The sequence below is a fragment of the Pipistrellus hanaki genome, assembly GCF_964339955.1.
Source record: "Pipistrellus hanaki genome assembly, chromosome: 15".
In the NCBI taxonomy this organism is placed as follows: domain Eukaryota; kingdom Metazoa; phylum Chordata; class Mammalia; order Chiroptera; family Vespertilionidae; genus Pipistrellus; species Pipistrellus hanaki.
The window spans coordinates 23866584-23884339 of NC_140517.1; the positions used below are offsets into that span (position 1 = coordinate 23866584).

The 17756-nt window shown below is 55.3% G+C and overlaps 1 protein-coding gene across 2 annotated transcripts in view; it reads left to right on the forward strand.

Moving 5' to 3' along the window:
* CRISPLD2 (cysteine rich secretory protein LCCL domain containing 2) overlaps positions 1–17756 on the forward strand; it is a 63491-nt gene that overhangs the window by 6284 nt on the left and 39451 nt on the right. For both annotated transcript variants that reach the window (XM_084905574.1, XM_084905575.1), the window contains exons 2-3: positions 10564–10876; positions 16062–16180. In XM_084905574.1, the coding sequence (XP_084761700.1) occupies positions 10637–10876; positions 16062–16180 (359 nt within the window). In that variant the 5' untranslated portion in view covers positions 10564–10636. The remainder of the gene's footprint in view (positions 1–10563; positions 10877–16061; positions 16181–17756) is intronic.

The following is a 17756-nucleotide window of genomic DNA, read 5'->3' on the forward strand; positions in this document are numbered from 1 at the left end:
AAGTCAGCTCACTTTGAAGCGCTGTCCCGCCCGAGGCCAAGCTCCAGACTTGTCTCAGCGCCCGAGACTCCTGGGGAGAATCCTTGAGGGCTCTCTCTTGCATAATGGTGTTCCCCTTGCAGCCACTCACGCCGCTCTTGGTCCATCCTTCAAACGGAAGCCGGAGGGAGGACCACACGCTCATTCCTGTACTGGCAGATGCATTCTCCCCCCCGCCCCCCCACAAGTGCATCCCAGATCTAGCTGCAGGCCTGACCAGTCCCCTCCCCCGTCATTCATCCACCTCCCTCCCCCTGCCACCTAAGGTGGTTTTGAACTTCACAGAATGCACCATGCATGTGTAATCACTGGAGTCTGGCTTCTTTTCTTCAGCGTTATGTCTGTGAGCTTTGTCTACCTTGGCGCATGCTGACGGGCTTTCAAATCATAAACCAGACCCTGTCACCATCAGCTTCTTCCTCCACCCCCGTGCCTGTCTTTGCATTTAAAGCAAAACCAAGACTCCTTGTCATGGCCTTCAAGGCCCCTGGCCACCTGTCCCACCAGCCTCTGTGACCCGTTTGTCCCTCTTTCCACCCGTCCTGCGTCATGCTGAGACCACCTCAGTCCTGTGACCACCTCTAAGCTTTTGTACTCACTGTTCCTGCTGCCCGGAGTTCCCTTTCCTTGAGACCTCAGCAGGACCCCCACTGTCTATCCCGGCCAGCGTGGTCCCTACCCCGGCCTCTGCTCAGCTCCCCTGCCCCATTCCCAGGGCAGCTTTCCTCACATCTTTTTTTTTTTTTTTTTTAAATATATTTTATTGATTTTGTACAGAGAGAATGGGAGAGAGATAGCGAGTTAGAAACATCGATCAGCTGCCTCTTGCACACCCCCTACTGGGGATGTGCCCGCAACCAAGGTACATGCCCTTGTCCAGAATCGAACCTGGGACCCTTCAGTCCCCAAGCCGACGCTCTATCCACTGAGCCAAACCAGTCTCTGCTTTCCTCGAATCTTTATTTAGTTGCTGTTATGTCTCCTTCCCTTCCCAAGAGCAGCCTGTCTTGTTCCCTTGCATATCCCTAGGACTCTGTGGCCACTGGAGGGTTTGCCCTGGGGATTTCACTGGCAGAGCAGTGTGGAGAGTCCATAGCCTGGCGCTATAAGATTCCTGAGCTTGTGTCTGTGTACTCGGTTCATACCCAGTGGCCGTGACTCATTCTGGCAGATACCACCCAGTGCCCGGGAATCACGCTTTTCAGGCAAGCGGCTGGTCCAGGTGCTGCTGCCCTAGAGCTGGAGCAGAGATGATCTGCGATTCACCCAGGAGACAAGGGAGAGAAACAGTCCGTAAACACTGCTCGGTCCGAGGACTTTGTTGTTGGGCTTTTTAGAACCACTATTTTAAACTTTAAATATATATATATATATAAAGTTTAAAATAGTGGTTCTAAATATATATATATTTATATAAGTAAATATATATATTTAAAATTGATTTCAAAGAGGAAGGGAGAGGGATAGAGAGATAGAAACATCAATGATGAGAGAGATTCATTGATCAGCTGCCTCCTGCACGCCCCCTACTAGGGATTGAACCTACAACTCGGACCTGTGCCCTTGACTGGAATTGAACCCGGGACCCTTCAGTTCGCAGGCTGACACTCTGTCCACTGAGCCAAAGCGGCCAGGGCTGAACCACTATTTTAGTAACCTTCGCTTCCTCCCTCCGCTAGAGGGAGACACCCCGGGAGGTGAAGGGTCCTTCTGGGCAGCTCTTCGAGGTGGAGCTAGGATTCAAACCCAGGTCGGACCCAGTGGCCATGCTTTCCACACGCCTCTGGCAGTCCTGGATGTCTTGTCCTGTGGAGATGGCATTTTCTGCTGTTTATCCACAGCTTTGCTGAGAGCATTGTTCCCACGCAAACATCCACACACCTGCAAGAAAAGAGCAGGGCCCCGGAGTCCTGGCGGGGTAGTTTAAGACCGTATTAATTTATTATCCAGCCACTGGAGAGTGGCTTCCTTGATATATTCTCTTGGCCCGAGTTGAATGCACCTGGTTTTTAGTTATTTTTTTACACCAAGTAGATTAAGTGTCTGTTGGATGAGTTTCCTTCCTGTATATTGTTCTTGTTCAATATCTGTCCCATAAGAAAGAATCTTTTGCCAAAGGGAAGGAGGAGGAAAAAAGGAGCCTGCGGGTGGCTTTTCTCCCAAACCAAGTGGACTGCTGTCCATCTGTCCTTGGGTGTGGGGAATCCAGGGTGCCTGTTTCCTCCCGTCCAGTCCTAATCCTGTGGAGAAGGGTTTCAGGAAAACTAACCAGATCGCTTGCCGCCCCACCCCCGGGTGTCTGGTACTGACCCAGACGCTCTTCCTGAGCGGTTCTGCCCAGGCCTGGGCTCTGCCCAAGGCGTGCCTGCTGGGGAGTCCTCTCCCTCCTCCCAGCCACCACTTCATTCCTGGGATTTCTGGGCGGTTTGTGGGTACGACTCTGATCTGCGCTTGGCCTCGCTCAGATGCCGAGCTCTTCTTTGTGCCTCTGGGGTTAGCTGCTGTCCTGTGGGTGGGGTGTCTCACTGAATGAGTCTGGCTGACGTGGGGCAGGAGGCCAGAGCTACCCTGACGTGTGGGGGGGCCACTGCCAGGACAAGTCAGGATCGGTGAGCAGACAGAGTGTGACATGCATTGGCCCTGTCCACAGGCCTTCTGTGTGCCCGTGAGCAAGTGGCTTATCCGGTGTGAGCCTCGTAGGGCTTAGCATCGTAGGGCTCAGAATCACAGTGACCCCATTCATCTGTGGAGAGAAGGAGCATGAGATGCTGAGAGTAGAGGCTGCTTAGTCCACACTCATTGCGCTTCGGCCGGGTTACTGGTGATGACTGTTCCTTGAGCACTGAATCCCCGCTGGAACTTGAAGTCGAACAAGGCTCAGTGCCAGCCAGCGGCATGCTGGGGCCAGCTCCCTAAAGTTTCAGAAAGGTCATGAGCCAGTTGAACAACCATCATTGAATATTGACTTACATAAACTTACAGTTAAATAAATCGTATTTAACAGAAAGGTAATAAGTACTCAAAACTCATCACATCCTGAATTTTCACTTTACTATGATCTCTGCGCTTGAGGTTATTTGGTGTGCTAGCGCAAGTCTTTCCAGAAACCCCATGTTCAGTACCTCCTGTTGCTTGTTCGAAATTGGCCATGGTGGGAGAATTTATACCAGGGCAATTGGCAAACACTACAAAAAAGGGTGGGTTCAACAAAGTTTATTTTTGAGCATTGGTTGTTAAACATTTACCAACATACTGCCGATTCCAGCCCTCAAGAAGCACATAGTCTAGCTGGCGAGGTAAACAGTATGAACAGATGCAGTGCGGGCTGGTGAATTCTCGGGCATCCAGGGGCCAGTCCACTCAGCGAAGACTGAGCCCTGGAAGGAGACAGAGCTCCATGGCAGCCGTGGCATCTGAGCTGGGTCATTGGCCTCGGCATGAATTACCACATACATCTGTCCCGATGGTTCCTGGCCATTTGGTCAACATCGGTGCAGTAGACCTGATTTGTGGCATTTTGGCACCTGCTTCCCCGGAAGATGGGGAATAAAGTGTGTTTTAAAGTTAGGGGAGGTCCTCTCCTCTGCCTCACAAGCATTAGACATTTAATAGGATTTTTAAAAGTTAGGTTTCGGCCCTGGCCCGTTTGGCTCATGGATAGAGCGTCAGCCAGTGGACTGAAGGCTTCTGGGTTCTGTTCCAGTCAAAGGCACGTACCTTGGTTGCGGGCTCAATCCCTGCCCCCAGTTTGGGACACGTGCGTGCTCAGGAGGCAACCAATTGGTGTATATCCCTCACATGGACGTTTCTCTCTGTCTCTTCCCCTCCTTCCCACTCTCTCTAAAAATCAATGGAAAAATATCGTTGGGCAAGGATTAACAACAACAACAAAAAGTTAAATTTCCTCTCAAGGCAGAGGTTGGCTCTGAAATAATGTGGGGAAGAGGGAGGAGTCTTCTGTGCTGCATTCTGCATTATTACTAGGAACGTCAGCCTTCTAAGAATCCCTTTGAACAGCGTGTCTGTGGGGCATGCAGCACCATCATCACCATCATCAACATAGCTAACACTGTTAGTTGTACTACATAGCTAACATGGTCATGTTTATCTCTCCTTCGTTCCTCACTCCACAGCTCATCCCTGGACCCTAACCTGCCCCTCCCCCAGCCCAGGCCGGGCAGATTAACCCCTGCTCTTTGGTGAAGATTCAGCTGAAGAGTCACTGCCTCCCTGAAGCTTCCTAGAGCTTAATCACGCGATAGACCTGCTGGTCTTGTTTGCCAAAGTCTGACAAGTCCTGCAATTCTCCTCTACCATATAGGTGCAGACACTGGAGCCCAAAGAAGCCACGTGCCACGTCCAAGGTCACACAGCTAGTGAGGGGCAGTGTCAGACATTGAGCCCAGTCTCTGGTCCCAGAGAGCCCAAGCTTCAGGCCATCATGAAGAAGCCAGCATCACGTGTATTGTTTACACGGCTCTTCTGATCCCGGGAGGGGGAGGAGAGCCACACATTCATTCCTTAGATGTTTATTGAACACAGGCTTGGCAGACATTGGTGATTCAGCTGTGAATGAGCCAACAGGTCTGCAGGCATGATTAAACGGTGACCCTGAGTTGAGTCTTAAGTGAGGATCAGGAATTAATCTGCCTGGCCTGGGCTGTCGGAGGGGGCCTGTTGGGGTCACAGGATGAGCTGTGGGAACAGCATGTGCAAAAGCCGAGAGCTTGGCACGGTCTTGGAGCCGAGGGCTGACAGACTCGGTCCTAAGATTCATCTTTCTGGCAGGCTTTCCTAAACACAGGCAAAGGCTTCCGGGCGAGATGACACATCGAACTTAAACCATGCTCCTTTTCTCGCTTCTGACGGTTGAATATGGTGGTGGCATCGCCCAGGAGGTCACCATCAAGGAGACCCTTTGCTAGACTGGGAACAGGAAGATCTGCTGACCCCCACGTGGCCACAAAGCCTTGGCCAGGCGGGAGGGCATCGCACTGTGGAGAGCTCCCCAAGCTTTCAGAAAGCTCGATTTGAGTCTTGGTTTCACTCGCTACACAACCTCCCAAACACCAGGCAGTGTCTCCCAGACTGAGTTGTGTTTTCAGTAAAACGGGGTGAAAGCAGCAGAGATCAAAGTCCTTGAGCGCTCCGGGCCACACTGCAGGAATCTGCCTCCTGTGACTTCTGTCACCAGGCTGGGGTCCCCCTGCCGACCCCGGGGTTTGAAGGCCTTGTTGTCCCTCCCCACCTCTCCAGTGGCCTGATGTCTGGGATGTCCCCATGAGACCTCGGTGTCTTTATCATATCTGAAGTCTGCTCCATCATGCCTGCAGACATGCTGGGCTGGAATTTGCAACTTTGGCGAAAAAGAACAAGATCTTCCAGAGAGCATTTCTGCCGTATCTTGGAGCTGTCCACGGCAGATGTTTCCAGGGGTGGCATGAGGCCCACGATGTCAGAACGCTGAAGAGGACTTCTCTAGAAAATGCCTTTGGAGGGGCCTTCCCCCCATGCCACTTTGGTAACCCTAAGAGAGCTGGTGGGGCCGTGCAGTTCGAGCTCCTCTGGGAATTAGGAAAACAGCCGGGACCCCAGGAGGTGGAAAGCGCTCCACAGAGAGTCCGCATCAATGCCTGGGGTCAGAGGTCAGCTGGCCACATTTGAGTCAAAGGCTGGTCAGCAGATGGAGGTTGGCAAGGTGCCAAGCCCAATAACAGGGGCATGTTTTGGTGAAATGTCACCGTGACGTGAAGGTTTCAGTCCCCTGGGGGTGACACATTGGTGCCTTCTCATCAGCAGAGCCACCACCTGCCCAGGAGGCAGAGGAGGGCGAAGAGGATCGCAGAGAAAGATAGGTTGGTGGGGCCCCCTCCTGCCTGGGTGGTGACAGGAAATCCACGGAGTGGCAGTAAGAAAGGGTGTTGAGGTCAGATGGAGCTGCGTTCCAACCCAGGTTTTCGCTGGGTAGGTATATGACCCTGGACAGATTCCTTAAACACCAGAGGCCTCAGTCTCCTCATCTCTAAAATGGGATAGTGGAACCCAAACCTCTGAGACTCTGGGAGATGTATTGAGAAATGGCACACAGTAGGTCTCTCTCTTAAGCTCCCCGCCAACCTCCCTGGAGGGGAGCGTGTACTTGTCATTGGAAAGCTCCAGGCAGCCTTGGACAATGTGTATGTCTCATTTGTAAAAAGCCTTTTATTTAAAAAGAAATTGTAAATGGAAAAGGGACTGAAGTGCTTGGCCTGAGGTTCTGATTGAGCTGTTTGGGCAGTGGAAGCTGAGTGGTCAGAGCAGGCCCAGGTGCTGGTGTTGCCTGTGAAGTGGGCTGACTCACTGCAGGTTCTAGCCAGACCCTCGCCTTGCCTCCTTCCGTATAGTGGCCAGCAGGGTATTTGGAACCTGATCCTGTCATCCATTTGTCTGATGCTCAGGCCAGTTTGGTGGGGCTGCGGTAACCAAGGACCCCGGACTGGAGGGATTAAAGAACAAACTTTTATTTTCTCAGAGTTCTGGAGTCTGCAAGTCCGAGATGAAGGTGTCAGAGGGATTCCTTCTAAGGCCTCTCCCCGTGGCTTGCAGATGGCCATCTTCTGCCTGTGTTCTCCCACTGCCTTCCCTCCGCGTGTCTGTGTCCTAACCTCTCTTCTTATAAGGACATCAGTTGTATTGGACCAGGGCCCACCCTGATGACCTCATTTAACTCCACCGCCTCTTTAAAGGCCCGATCTCCAAATACAGTCACACTCTGAGAGGCTGGGGGTTGGGGCTTCCACATAGGAAGTTGTGAGAGACACAACCCAGCTCAGAACCGTGTGCTCGCTCCTCTGTGCCAGCGCCTGGGCTCTGGGAATGCAGACAGACGTGAGGGAGACTCCAGCCCTCCTATTGCTAAGTCATCAGTGTTCTCCTGCCGCCTAAACTTAGCAGGAGCATCGAGACCCAGGCTTTGCCCCTCTCCAACATGGACCCCCAGGCACCCCAAGCCCCAGGCAGGCCAAACCTCTGTCAGGCCCCACAGTACGCTGGACACGCCGCCCAGCATGGTGCCACGGATGGCGGGACCCAGGGCAAGCCTGGCTTTCCCAGGCCAGAGCCTGGCAGGGCGGAGAAGGCTTGAAGAAATCGTTTCACTTTTGCTTTCTTCCACTGGGAATGTTCCAGGAAACTCCCTGGTCCTCCCAACTCTAAAACTCCACCTGAGGCTTTATCAGTTCTCGTTGGAACCTTCGAGGAAGGACCTTTCCTATTCAGAGGGCAGGTGGCTTGTTGACTCTAGGAATAAGGTTGCACTTGTGCAGGGAACATGCCAGAAGGATGCACGTGGGACCCACAGGCTTCATTGCCCCTTCATGCGCCAGCATTTTGCTTTGTTTTAAAGTAGACAAGTCCACAGGGTGTGTGCTCACCACCCAGGCCAGGCCTTAGAGGATGGGCTTTGCTTACAGCTTCGTAGCTCCTGCCGACTCAGCCTGTGAGCAGCGGTGCGCATGTCCATATTTGCTTGAGATTTTAGTAGAAATAACATATTAAAGATAAAGATGAAGTCCCTACATTCTCCTTCCAGTTCCCTCGCTCTTTCCCTGGAGTTTATCACCACCATGAACTTTCTCTGAGTCAGTCCTGGTTTTATTTCACACACACACACACACACACACTCACACATCCAAATAATATATGTACACAATACAAACATACAGATATGTGTATATAATATATACATATAGATATTTGTGTGTACATGCCCATGTATATCCAAAAATACACAAAATATGGTTTATGCTGTAAAATTTACTTAAATGGTACAATGAGCATAGTATTCTACAACTTGCTTTTTTTTTTTTTTTTTTTTTAAGCCCAGCATGGTTTTGAATTTTATTTATGCTGACACTCACATAGCTCTAGCTCATTCCTTTTACCGGCTGTATACTGTTCTACCCATGACCATCCCATGACTTACTTACTGATTAGCCCTACTGTTAGCCGTTTGGGTTGTGCCCATTGGCAGGTTAGACCAAACCCAGGATTCAGTCTGAGCCACAGTCAAGTTGCATAAGCAGTTCCTGTTCCGCGTCTTTGGGGTGCCCGCCCCTCCAGCTCTTTAGCGCAAAGCAAGTAAGTGTTGTGATGCCAGAGCAGACGCCTCGTGATGTCAGTCCTTGCTGTCACTTCATCTCAAGTCTTGGTCCAGCGTCAGTGTGTTTTGGCATCTCCTTCGGCCCGGCCTTCTGCAGCTGGGAAATGCTCTTATATGGCGGGGTGACTAACCTGAGAACAACCTCAGGGACCCCGAGGGGCTCGGCATCACTGGGCTGAGTCCCAGCGGGGCGCGTGAGCACGCAGAAGTCCTTCCCGCAGTCCCCGGGCTCTGCCCCAGAGGGAACTCCGCAGGGGGGGCCACATGTGGCTCCTGCCAGAGAGAGCCAGGCCTCCCCTCCGGAGGGCGGCTATTTTTATCTGAAGCTCGGGCTCCGTCAGGACCCTGGAGAGTTTCCAGGGTTGGGATGAGAACTGCCTCTTTCCCAGAGCAACTGGCCTCTGCTCTGCCTCCTGGGATTCCCTGTTCTACTGTCCAGGCTCCCGGCTCCCGCCTCGGCTCCTCCCCTCCCTGCTCCACTCTGTGTCTTGCCTCTGAGGGTGTCCTCCTCTGGCTGCCATCTTTCGGTCCCAGCCAGCGCGACTGCTGAGCACCGGGTTGTCACTAACGAGCCTTGTTGAGGAGATCAAGCCTCTTAGGGTTCCAGGTGGGTCAGCACTGAGGCACGGCCGGCAGCCTTCCCACCCAGGGGCCCCGCCCTCCAGCTCCCTGTGGCGTCCTTAGCCTGTCCCACCGGATCGGGGCTGTGGCTTTCCTTGCCTATGTCCCCAGCCGGACTGGGAGCCCCTTGAGGCCAGGGACAGTGTCCTCTTCATCTTCATGTCCCGGGTTCCAGCCCAAAATAGGCGCTCAGTGAAGGTCATCAGGTGACAGACAGCTCTCCCCGGGGAGAACGCAGAGGTGGAGAGAGGCGTAAATGAACACACTCGCTCAAGCCCTGCTTTGCCTTTTCGGACCAGGCGACAGCCAGGAGGAGGGTCACAGTTTGCGTGCCTTTCATGGAGGTGAGACCTCTGGCCTCCAGGGAGAGAGGAGCCGGGTAGCATGAACGGAAATCCTGGACCCTCAGAGTCACCACACCTGGTGTCAAGTCTCAGCATCTGCACTCACTAGTACAGCAGCCCTGGGCTCGTTGCGTCTCCACCCGAGGCCTCAGCTTACCTATCTGTAAAATGGGAGTGATGACAGACCACCAGATGGATTGCCCTGGGATTGGAAACTATGTGAATGAAGTGACCGGGTCCTTGTAGCTGCTCAGGAAGAGTTTTTAGAAAGAACAAAAGGCACAGAGGGGATTCACCTAATGGAATTGGACCTTGGGATTTTAAAGCTAGTCAGTGTATTCGAAGACTAAGGCAGCTCTTCATAACACAAGTGCCAGGGAAGAAAAGGTTCTGAAGAGGATTAGCTGGGAGAAGGGACTTGCAGCCTAAAGGCAAGGAAGGACCTCCGAGACCCTGGTAGGTCATAAAAGTGAGAGAGCGTTCTTCCCTGCAGCCGGCACTGTGGCTCTCCGAGAGGGGCGATGTGTCTGACAGGTGTCAGAGTGAGGGTTCCAGGAGCGCGCTTTGGGATGTGCAGCTCTGCGATGGTGCCCTGAAGGTCGGGGAGCCCCAGCCCCCCCTCTCTGTCCCCTCACATTGCTGTTGGTTTTGCCAACCTACAATAGTCACCATCCTGATGTGTGCGTCGGGTACTGATTACCCGTGGGAACCACTAACCCAGCAGCCAAAAGGGTAACGCCTGGCAGTGTCTGGAGTAGACCATGTGCTTGGTTGTCGAGCAGGTTTGCCAAGCAGGCTCAGGGGGTCAGAGTGGGGTACACAGCCCCCCTTGGAGGTCCTCCCTCTATGTTGACTCCAGAGCAGGCAGCTGGGTTCCTGGCTGGGGTTGGGTGACATGTGGGAGTGTTGGCGACTGTGTGGGCCATGATAAGAGGAGCTGTCTGCCATATGGAGTCTGGGGGTGCCTGTTCACCACGTGTGGCAAACTGAGTCCACCTTCACGGGGACCAGGAGCATTGGTTCAGGGCAACTCCTTTGGCGATGTGAATGACCTTATCAATCTCTACTGGAAGCGGGAGATGGAACTTAACCCAGTCATAGACCCACCTGAGTCCTGAATGAGGAGAAATGCTGACTCGCAATGAGAAAAGATGGGACAGGGAACTTGGGTCCAGGAGAGACTGTGCCAGGATGTCCTGCGTGGAGTCCGGCCAGCTGGCCTTGCTGGAAACCCTCTGCTTGAGTCCCAGCTCTGCCATTTCCTGTCGGTGGGACTTGGGTTACTTAGCTTTTGTGAGCCTCAGTTTCCACATATGCAAAGTGGGGGCAAATACTATCTACTCCAATCACTGCTGAAGCCAACACCTGAGCTGGCTAGTACTGACCGACGGCCCCCCGCTGCCCTCTGCTTCCTTTCAGAGCCTGAGCCCCCAGCTCTGCCCAGGAGCCCAGGCCGCCCCGTGGCCCCAGTGCCGGCTGCAGGAGAGGAGCCATGAGCTGCGTCCCGAACGGCCTCGCCCCCCTGGGGCTGGTGCTGCTGCTCTGCGGAGCCCAAGGCTTCTTCCTGCCCAACGTCACGCACTTGGAGAAGCTGCTCAGCAAGTACCGGCAGGACGGGCCGCACACGCGGGCCCGCAGGGCCATCCCCCGGTCGGACCAGGAGGAGATCCTCATGCTGCACAACAAGCTGCGGGGCCAGGTGCACCCCCCGGCCTCCAACATGGAGCACATGGTGAGTGTGTCCGCCCCGCTTTGTGCTCAGTCCCTGTCGTGGGGCAGGCTTGGGGTCCGGGGAGGCAGAGGGTCCCCTGCCTTGTTCTCCGTATCCTGCCAAACAGCTCCCGTGAGCAGAGGCCGCCTTGTCGCCAGCTCCTCTGCCGCCTCCTGCTGTCCTGAGGCTTCCAGAGGTGGAGTGTGTGTGTGTGTGTGTGGGGGGGGGTTTGGGGGCTGGGCTGCCGCCTCCTCCCTGTGTGGCCTGGACACCACCAGCCTGAGCCTCAGTTTCCACTGGGAGCATCCTGTGCTGCCATGGTTCCTGGGACAACTGAGCTCAGACCTCACCCCGGGCTGTGGGTTACTGTGGTTACTGTGGCGGCCTGGTCTTCCTCCGGCACCTTCTCTGTCCGAGAGGGTGTGGCCGAGGCTGTGAGATACGGTGTCTTTGGGAGGGAGAAGGGGGAGTGTGGGGGTCCCCTCTGAATCTGGAGAAACCCCACACGTAGGAGCAGAAGGGGCAGCCCGCTCTCCCAGGCCCAGATCTCTTCCCCTCTCCCCCGTGCCTTCACTCACCCATTTCCATTCCTGTCGGTACCACCTCCCATTCCCCAGCCCTGGGAAATAGGTGCGGTTCTTTTGCCCTTTTAATAGATTAGGAAACTGAGGCCCAAGGCCACCCCGCTGGCAGTGACAGAGCCAGATTCGAACCCGAGTCCAGCTGACTCCAGGACCTCAGCCACCACTCTGTAGCCAGTGTGTTTCCCACCCCATCTTCCCATCCTGCTCCTGTCTCGCCTTGATTAGGGCACAGCCTCAGCCCTGGGGCTTTCCCTGCCCACCTTGCCCTCATCCAGCTCGTTCTGGGTCCTGCCATCACGTTTCACTTCCTACATCTCCACTTCCTACATCTCCTGCTCAGGAGCCTCTAGGGCCCTCTGTGCCCAGGCCGGAGCCCAATGCTTCCTGCTTGGCATCCCAGGCTCTTCTCGGGAGCCCTGTCTTGGTGACTAGTTTCCCTCCCTCCGCTTTGGCCAGAGAGGTCTTCCGGGGGTCCTCTGAGGATGCTGCGTGGGGACAGCTGCCCTCCCTCCCGGAGAACACTTTCCCGTCATCACTTTCTCTGTCCACCTCCGCTGCAGCTGCACCCTGTGCCCCGCCCTCCTTCCCTGGGACTCAGCAGTCGCTGACATGTTGCCTTGAGCCCTGACCTTGGTAGCACTCGTGTTGGGGACCGTCCTGTGTGCCCATGTACCCATGTGCCTGTGAGCCCCTCACTGTCCCTGTATGAACCCACACTAGGCGGCCTGTCACCAGCTTAGGGACCATGAACGGGCCACCCGTCCGGGCAGAGCCCTGAGAGAAAGACTTTGGGAAGTCATTATGAAACATTCCTTTTCTCCCTTAAGAAAACCGTCCAGGCATTTATTCCAAAGGGGCTGTGCTAATTTTAGGAGGAAGAACGGGCACCCTTTCAAAATGCACAGGGCAGACTTTCTTAAGGTCAAAGCTGTAGGAAATTAGGGTAGATTTCTTTGGGCTTTGGAAACAGACTCCTCCCCACCCTTTCCTCGACCTGTGGGTTTGACCCTGGTTCCCATCGGGGAAGGACACGCTGCACCTTTTTCTGGACAGGTCACCCCGTACTCTTCCCACCCCAAAGCCCCGAGTGGTGCCCGCAGGGAGCGGTGTTTTCCTCAGCCTGAAGCTTATGGAGCCCCAAGCCCCAAGCCCCAGGTCCTGGCTGCCTCCCACCCTGTTGGAGCAGGCTGGGTTTCTGCTGGTCTTTTCCTGGCGGCACTGAGCTCATCGGTGGTTGTACGGAAGACTTGAGGCGAGTGAAGGGAGCTGAGATAGGCAGCAGGCAAGGCCGGGCCTCCTGGACAGCCTGTGACCATCCTGCCACCTTCTCCTCTTTGTCGGCGCTGTGATACTCCAGGATTGGAGTTGGGATCTGGGTCCTTAGGTCTCCATAGCCTGCCTGTCGGAAACTGAGCCTTCGGGGGCGTTGTGGGGGACACCTCTGTGCAGGGGCCATCTGGTAGGGAAGGCAGTTAAGGCTCAGCACCTCTACCCAGCATCTCAGGCCCAGTGCTGCCCATCTGCTCCTCTTTCCGCCCGAACAAGCGGCACCGATTGAGAAAGTGTCTTGAAAACGTAGCTTCCTGCTCGGCCCTGCCCGCTGAGGCTTCAGGCCACAGTCCTTTGAAATAGCCTCAGCACTGGAGGGTGAGGGTTAAAGTTCCAAAGAGTTAAGACACATGTTTTGAGGATTTGTAAGTGAGCAGGCTCTGAAGCCAGCCTGCCTCGGTTTAGGTAGCAGCCACTTGCTGGCTGTGTGACTCTGGGCAGACTGCTTGGCCTCTCTGTTTATCGTTCCTCATGGCACAATGGTGACAGTAAAAGTGCCTTTCTCGTAGGGTTGTTTGGAGGAGTCAGTGAGGTAATGCATGATAAGTACCAAATACACGTTAACTATGCTTTTGCTGTTATTACTTTAGTAACTATTACTCATGTAGTGAGTGGGACCAGGCCTTGGTGACAGCATGCAGAGAGGATGACACCCCTCGGAAGCCAGATAAGACTGGGTTGTTGAAGTGCTTAACTTCCTGGCTGTGTGATCTTAGACAAGTGCCATAAATGAACTTCCCTTAGCCTCACGTTTTAATCTGTCTGCAATAATGGAAAGATAAGACACACCTCCAGGGCTGCTGTGACAATTAAAAAATGAAAATGGTGCCGATGCTCCGGCAAGTGGCAGGAGCTTAGATGATGGCAGCTCCAGAGGTCCGGGGCCCAGCACTGCCCTCACACAGCAGGTGCTTGAGGAGTTAAAGGTGGCACTGATTACTGAGGGCCACGTTGCATCCCGCCCGAGGTGTGATGCCTGCTCTCATTCAGCCGTCCCCAAGTCCTATTCCAGCAGGTTCTATTATCGCATTTAGAGGTAGGGATACGGAGGCACAGAGAGGTGAAGCCACTTGCCCAAAGTCACACAGCCAGCAAGGGCAGAGCCTGTGTCACACCCAGGCTCACCTGACACAAACGCTCTCACCAGTGCACCTCACTGCCCTACTCTGCCCCTTCTCCTTCCTCGAGTCATCCCTTGAGGGCTAAAGGGTGTCCACCTGTGCCTTCCTTCGGAGGGACACGGACTAGTTGGAGGGCAGTGGTCACTGGGGAAGCACAGGCTGAGTGGGGGGCCGGGGGCAGGAGGGGCAGGTGGGGACTGGAGGAGGTCCGTGAGGGTTGGCGTGAGCTGGGGAAGTGAGCTTCATTGTGTGTGCACCCATCCACGCGTGCATTCATTCATTTACTCACGCATGCATTATTCTGGGTGACAGTGGAGACATGTAACACAGCGTGGAAAGGACACTGATCAATAGTGTCAGTTGTCAACAGCTCACCACACAGCCAGATCCATGACTGCCAGCTCTGCATAGGAACATTGTGTGTTTGTTTTTGTTTTTTTTAATCTTTACCTGAGGATATGTTTCTATTGATTTGAGAAAAAGAGAGACAAACAGAGAGAGAGAGAGAGAGATGGATTGGTTGCCTCCCATAAGTTCTCCGACCCAGGATTGAATCTGCAATTCAGACTTGTCCTGACGGGTAATGCTCCAACCAATTGAGCTCCTGTCCAGTGTTGGGGAGCAGTGTTTTGAGGTCCTACTGTGTGGGAGGCATGGCTGGAGCCTGGAGGAGGGTGGGAGGCGAAGGTGGGCAGGATGAGGGTGGGCAGGATGGGGATGCTCAGCCTCCAGTGGAGGGAGGGCAGATCTGGGTTCTCGTGGCTGTGTCCTGCTGTGGCCAGACATCAGGTCTGCGTGTCTCCAGCCAGAATGTCAAAAGCCTTAACCACCCAGAAGTCCCGCCTGGCCAGCCCTCTTTGCCCAACTCGATCTTTGCCCTCCCTGCTCCCCTCCCCTCGGAGCTGTAGGGAATGCTATGGACTCAGACCAACGGCAAGCAGGGTTCACATCGCTCTCGAGCCGTGTACAGAATACACAGTGAGCTTCTGAGAAGCCCGTGACCTTCAGGGTGGGACTGGCACCCGCCCAGGCTCTGCCCCGCCTCTCTGGACACTGGGAAGGGCCTCAGCTGGGCACCTCCAGAGGGGTCTTGTGCGTGTGCCAGCTGCCCTCATCCCCGCTGCCTTGCACAGCCTTGGACATTCCATCCTGGGGCCTCGCAGTCGGTTTAAGCAGCCCCTTCCTGGACAGGCCCAGGGGCTCTGCCCAGACAGCCTTTCAGTGGGCACCTACTGTGCGCCAGGGGCTGGGGCCACGTGGGGCGGGGACGCCCTGCCTGCCCGTGAGCAGGTGCATCTGCCCAGGGACCGGGCAGGGGCCACGCAGCAGCTGGTTCGCAGCGGGCTCAGAGGGCCACCTGGTGTCTGCTCCTCCTCAGAGAGAAACGACCCTTTGCTTTGTTCCCCGTTCTTTCCCGGGGAGTCACGTGTGTTCCCGGCGCCAGCTGGGAAGCAGGGCCGGCTGCAGAGCCTGTCTGCAGACTCTGGCCCAGGCCCCTGCCCCAGCCCCCTGGGTTTAGGTTGGGTCAAGATTAAGGTGACCAGACATCCCGCTCTTGGTGGGACAGTCCTGATTTTTAGCAATTTGTCCCGCGTCCCGCGGCGTTTTAAAAAAAAGTCCCGATTTTTGGAAAGAATCTTAAAATGCCACGGGACTGTCCTGCCAAAAGCGGGATGTCTGGTCACCTTAGTCATGATGCCAGAGGGGAGCAGGGCTGGGCAAGTTGAAGACATTTCTTGATACTTAAAAAAAAAAGTAACACACACATAACATAGAATTTGCCATCTTAGCCATTGTTAAGTGTCCAGTTCAGCACCTTTAAGTACATTCATCCTGTTGGGCGGCCATCACCACCATCCCTCTATAGGATGTATTCATCCCCCCCCCCTCCTCCCTACCCCCCTGTTTCTCAGGGGAGGAGACTGAGGCCCCCGGCAGGTTACAGTGGAGCAAGAGCTCAGAGGGCAGCTGTGGATCGGGCTCCTCCGGGTCCCTGGCCGACCTGCCACTCCCACTGCGGAGTGAGGAACTCCGTGGAGATGTTCACGTGACCAGTGATGGGGCCGGGACCAGCCGCGGCCTCACCCGGAGCCTCGGGGGGAGGCGCAGCCGCAGTGTGGGACCTCACACCCATCCCCGACTCTGAAGGTGCCGTCTCTCCTCCCCCCGCAGACCTGGGACGAAGACCTGGCGAGGTCGGCAGCGGCGTGGGCCCACGAGTGCATCTGGGAGCACGGGCCCACCAGCCTGCTGGTGTCCATCGGGCAGAACCTGGCCGTGCACTGGGGCAGGTAAGAGCCGCCGTGGTGCCCCCCCCCCCCGCTTTACGTGTGAACTGCCATTATCACACGTAGCCCTCATGGTCACGTACTCAGAGGGCGGGAGACCACCCGTGCCGTTGGCGGCTGGGGAGACAGAGGCTCTGTGCCCGGGGACACGTCCGAGGAATTGGCACAATGGATGTGAGCCCGATGGCTGGCTCCAGACGCCGACCAATAGACTCCAGAGCGTGGGCTTTCCATTCCCTCTTCTCGGAGGGGCTTCTGGGACGGTTGCAGCCGGCCAGGAAGGAGCTGGCTGGGCACGCTGGGAAGATGGGAATGTTCACCCCTTTAGTGGCGGGTCCGTACCATCTCCTCTGCCCCAGCACGTCTGGGTCCTGATCACTCTTGTTTTCCCCCCCAAATATATCCCATTGATTTTTAACAGAGAGGAAGGGAGAGAGAGACAGAGAGCCAGAAACGTTGATGAGAGAGAAACACCTGCCAGCTGCCTCCTGCACACTCCCCACCAGGGATGTGCCCGCAACCAATGCACATGCCCCCGACCGGAATCGAACCCAGGACCCCCCAGTCCACAGACTGACGCTCTACCACTGAGCCAAACCGGCCCCAGCCTGATCACTCTTTAAGGCCCAGCCAGGTTCCACCTCGTGGGCAGGCGTCCCTCACCGCCCCCCTTGTCCGGCCATGGAGGGGCTCCTTCACACCGCTGAACCCCCAAGCCCTCCTGGCCTGGCAGTGCCTTGCCCTTGGGATGTACTTGACAGTGGACAATTGATTGTCATTCCCTGGCCTTCCCCAAAGTCAGCTGGGCCACGGACGCAGGCAAGCAGCCCGGCTGACAGTCCCCTCCAGGCTGGGGCTGGCTTCATCAGAGAACGTGGAGAGAACACCTCTTGACCAGTGAAGACTCACGGGGCCGCAGCCAGCACGCTGTGCCAATGGCTCTGCATCGGACCCAGGGAGGCCAGGGCCTCAGGTCCGCCTTCCTTTTGTCCAATCATCGAAAAGCTGAACAGGACTTGAAATATCCCCTCGAAACACAGGTCAGGCGTTGCTTGACTTCACCCCCGACATTTTTCAGCTGCTGCCGTTCCGGAGTTCCACCGGGCCATGAGCTGCTCGCGTTCCCGCTGGGCTGCTCCCTCTCAGGACAAACCTGGGCAGGTGTCTGCTGGGTCGGGAGAGACATGACTTCGTGGAAGCAGATCCACGGGGCACCCTCTCCTCCAGGGGTTCTGCTTTCTGTAACGTCAGCCCGCGGTGTCCCGGGACGGCACATCTGCGGGGGAAGCATCCATCCTCCCGCCGCCGGCTGCGGCTCCTCTCAGTTTCCGGGCGCCCGTGTAGCCTTTGGCTGCCGGCCGGCATATTTCGACGCAGTTGTAACTGTGGCCAGGACAGCTCTTAATTCATTTTCCCCATTCTCATACAATACCAAACCGTTTCCCTGCTGCATAGCTGTCAGGGTTAGAGTCTCCCAAGGCTGCCTCTGGGCTATCAAGTGGACAAGCTGCATTTAGCCATCCTGTTCTTTTTTTTTTTTTTTTTTTTTTTTTTAATATTTTTTAATAGATTTTTTTTT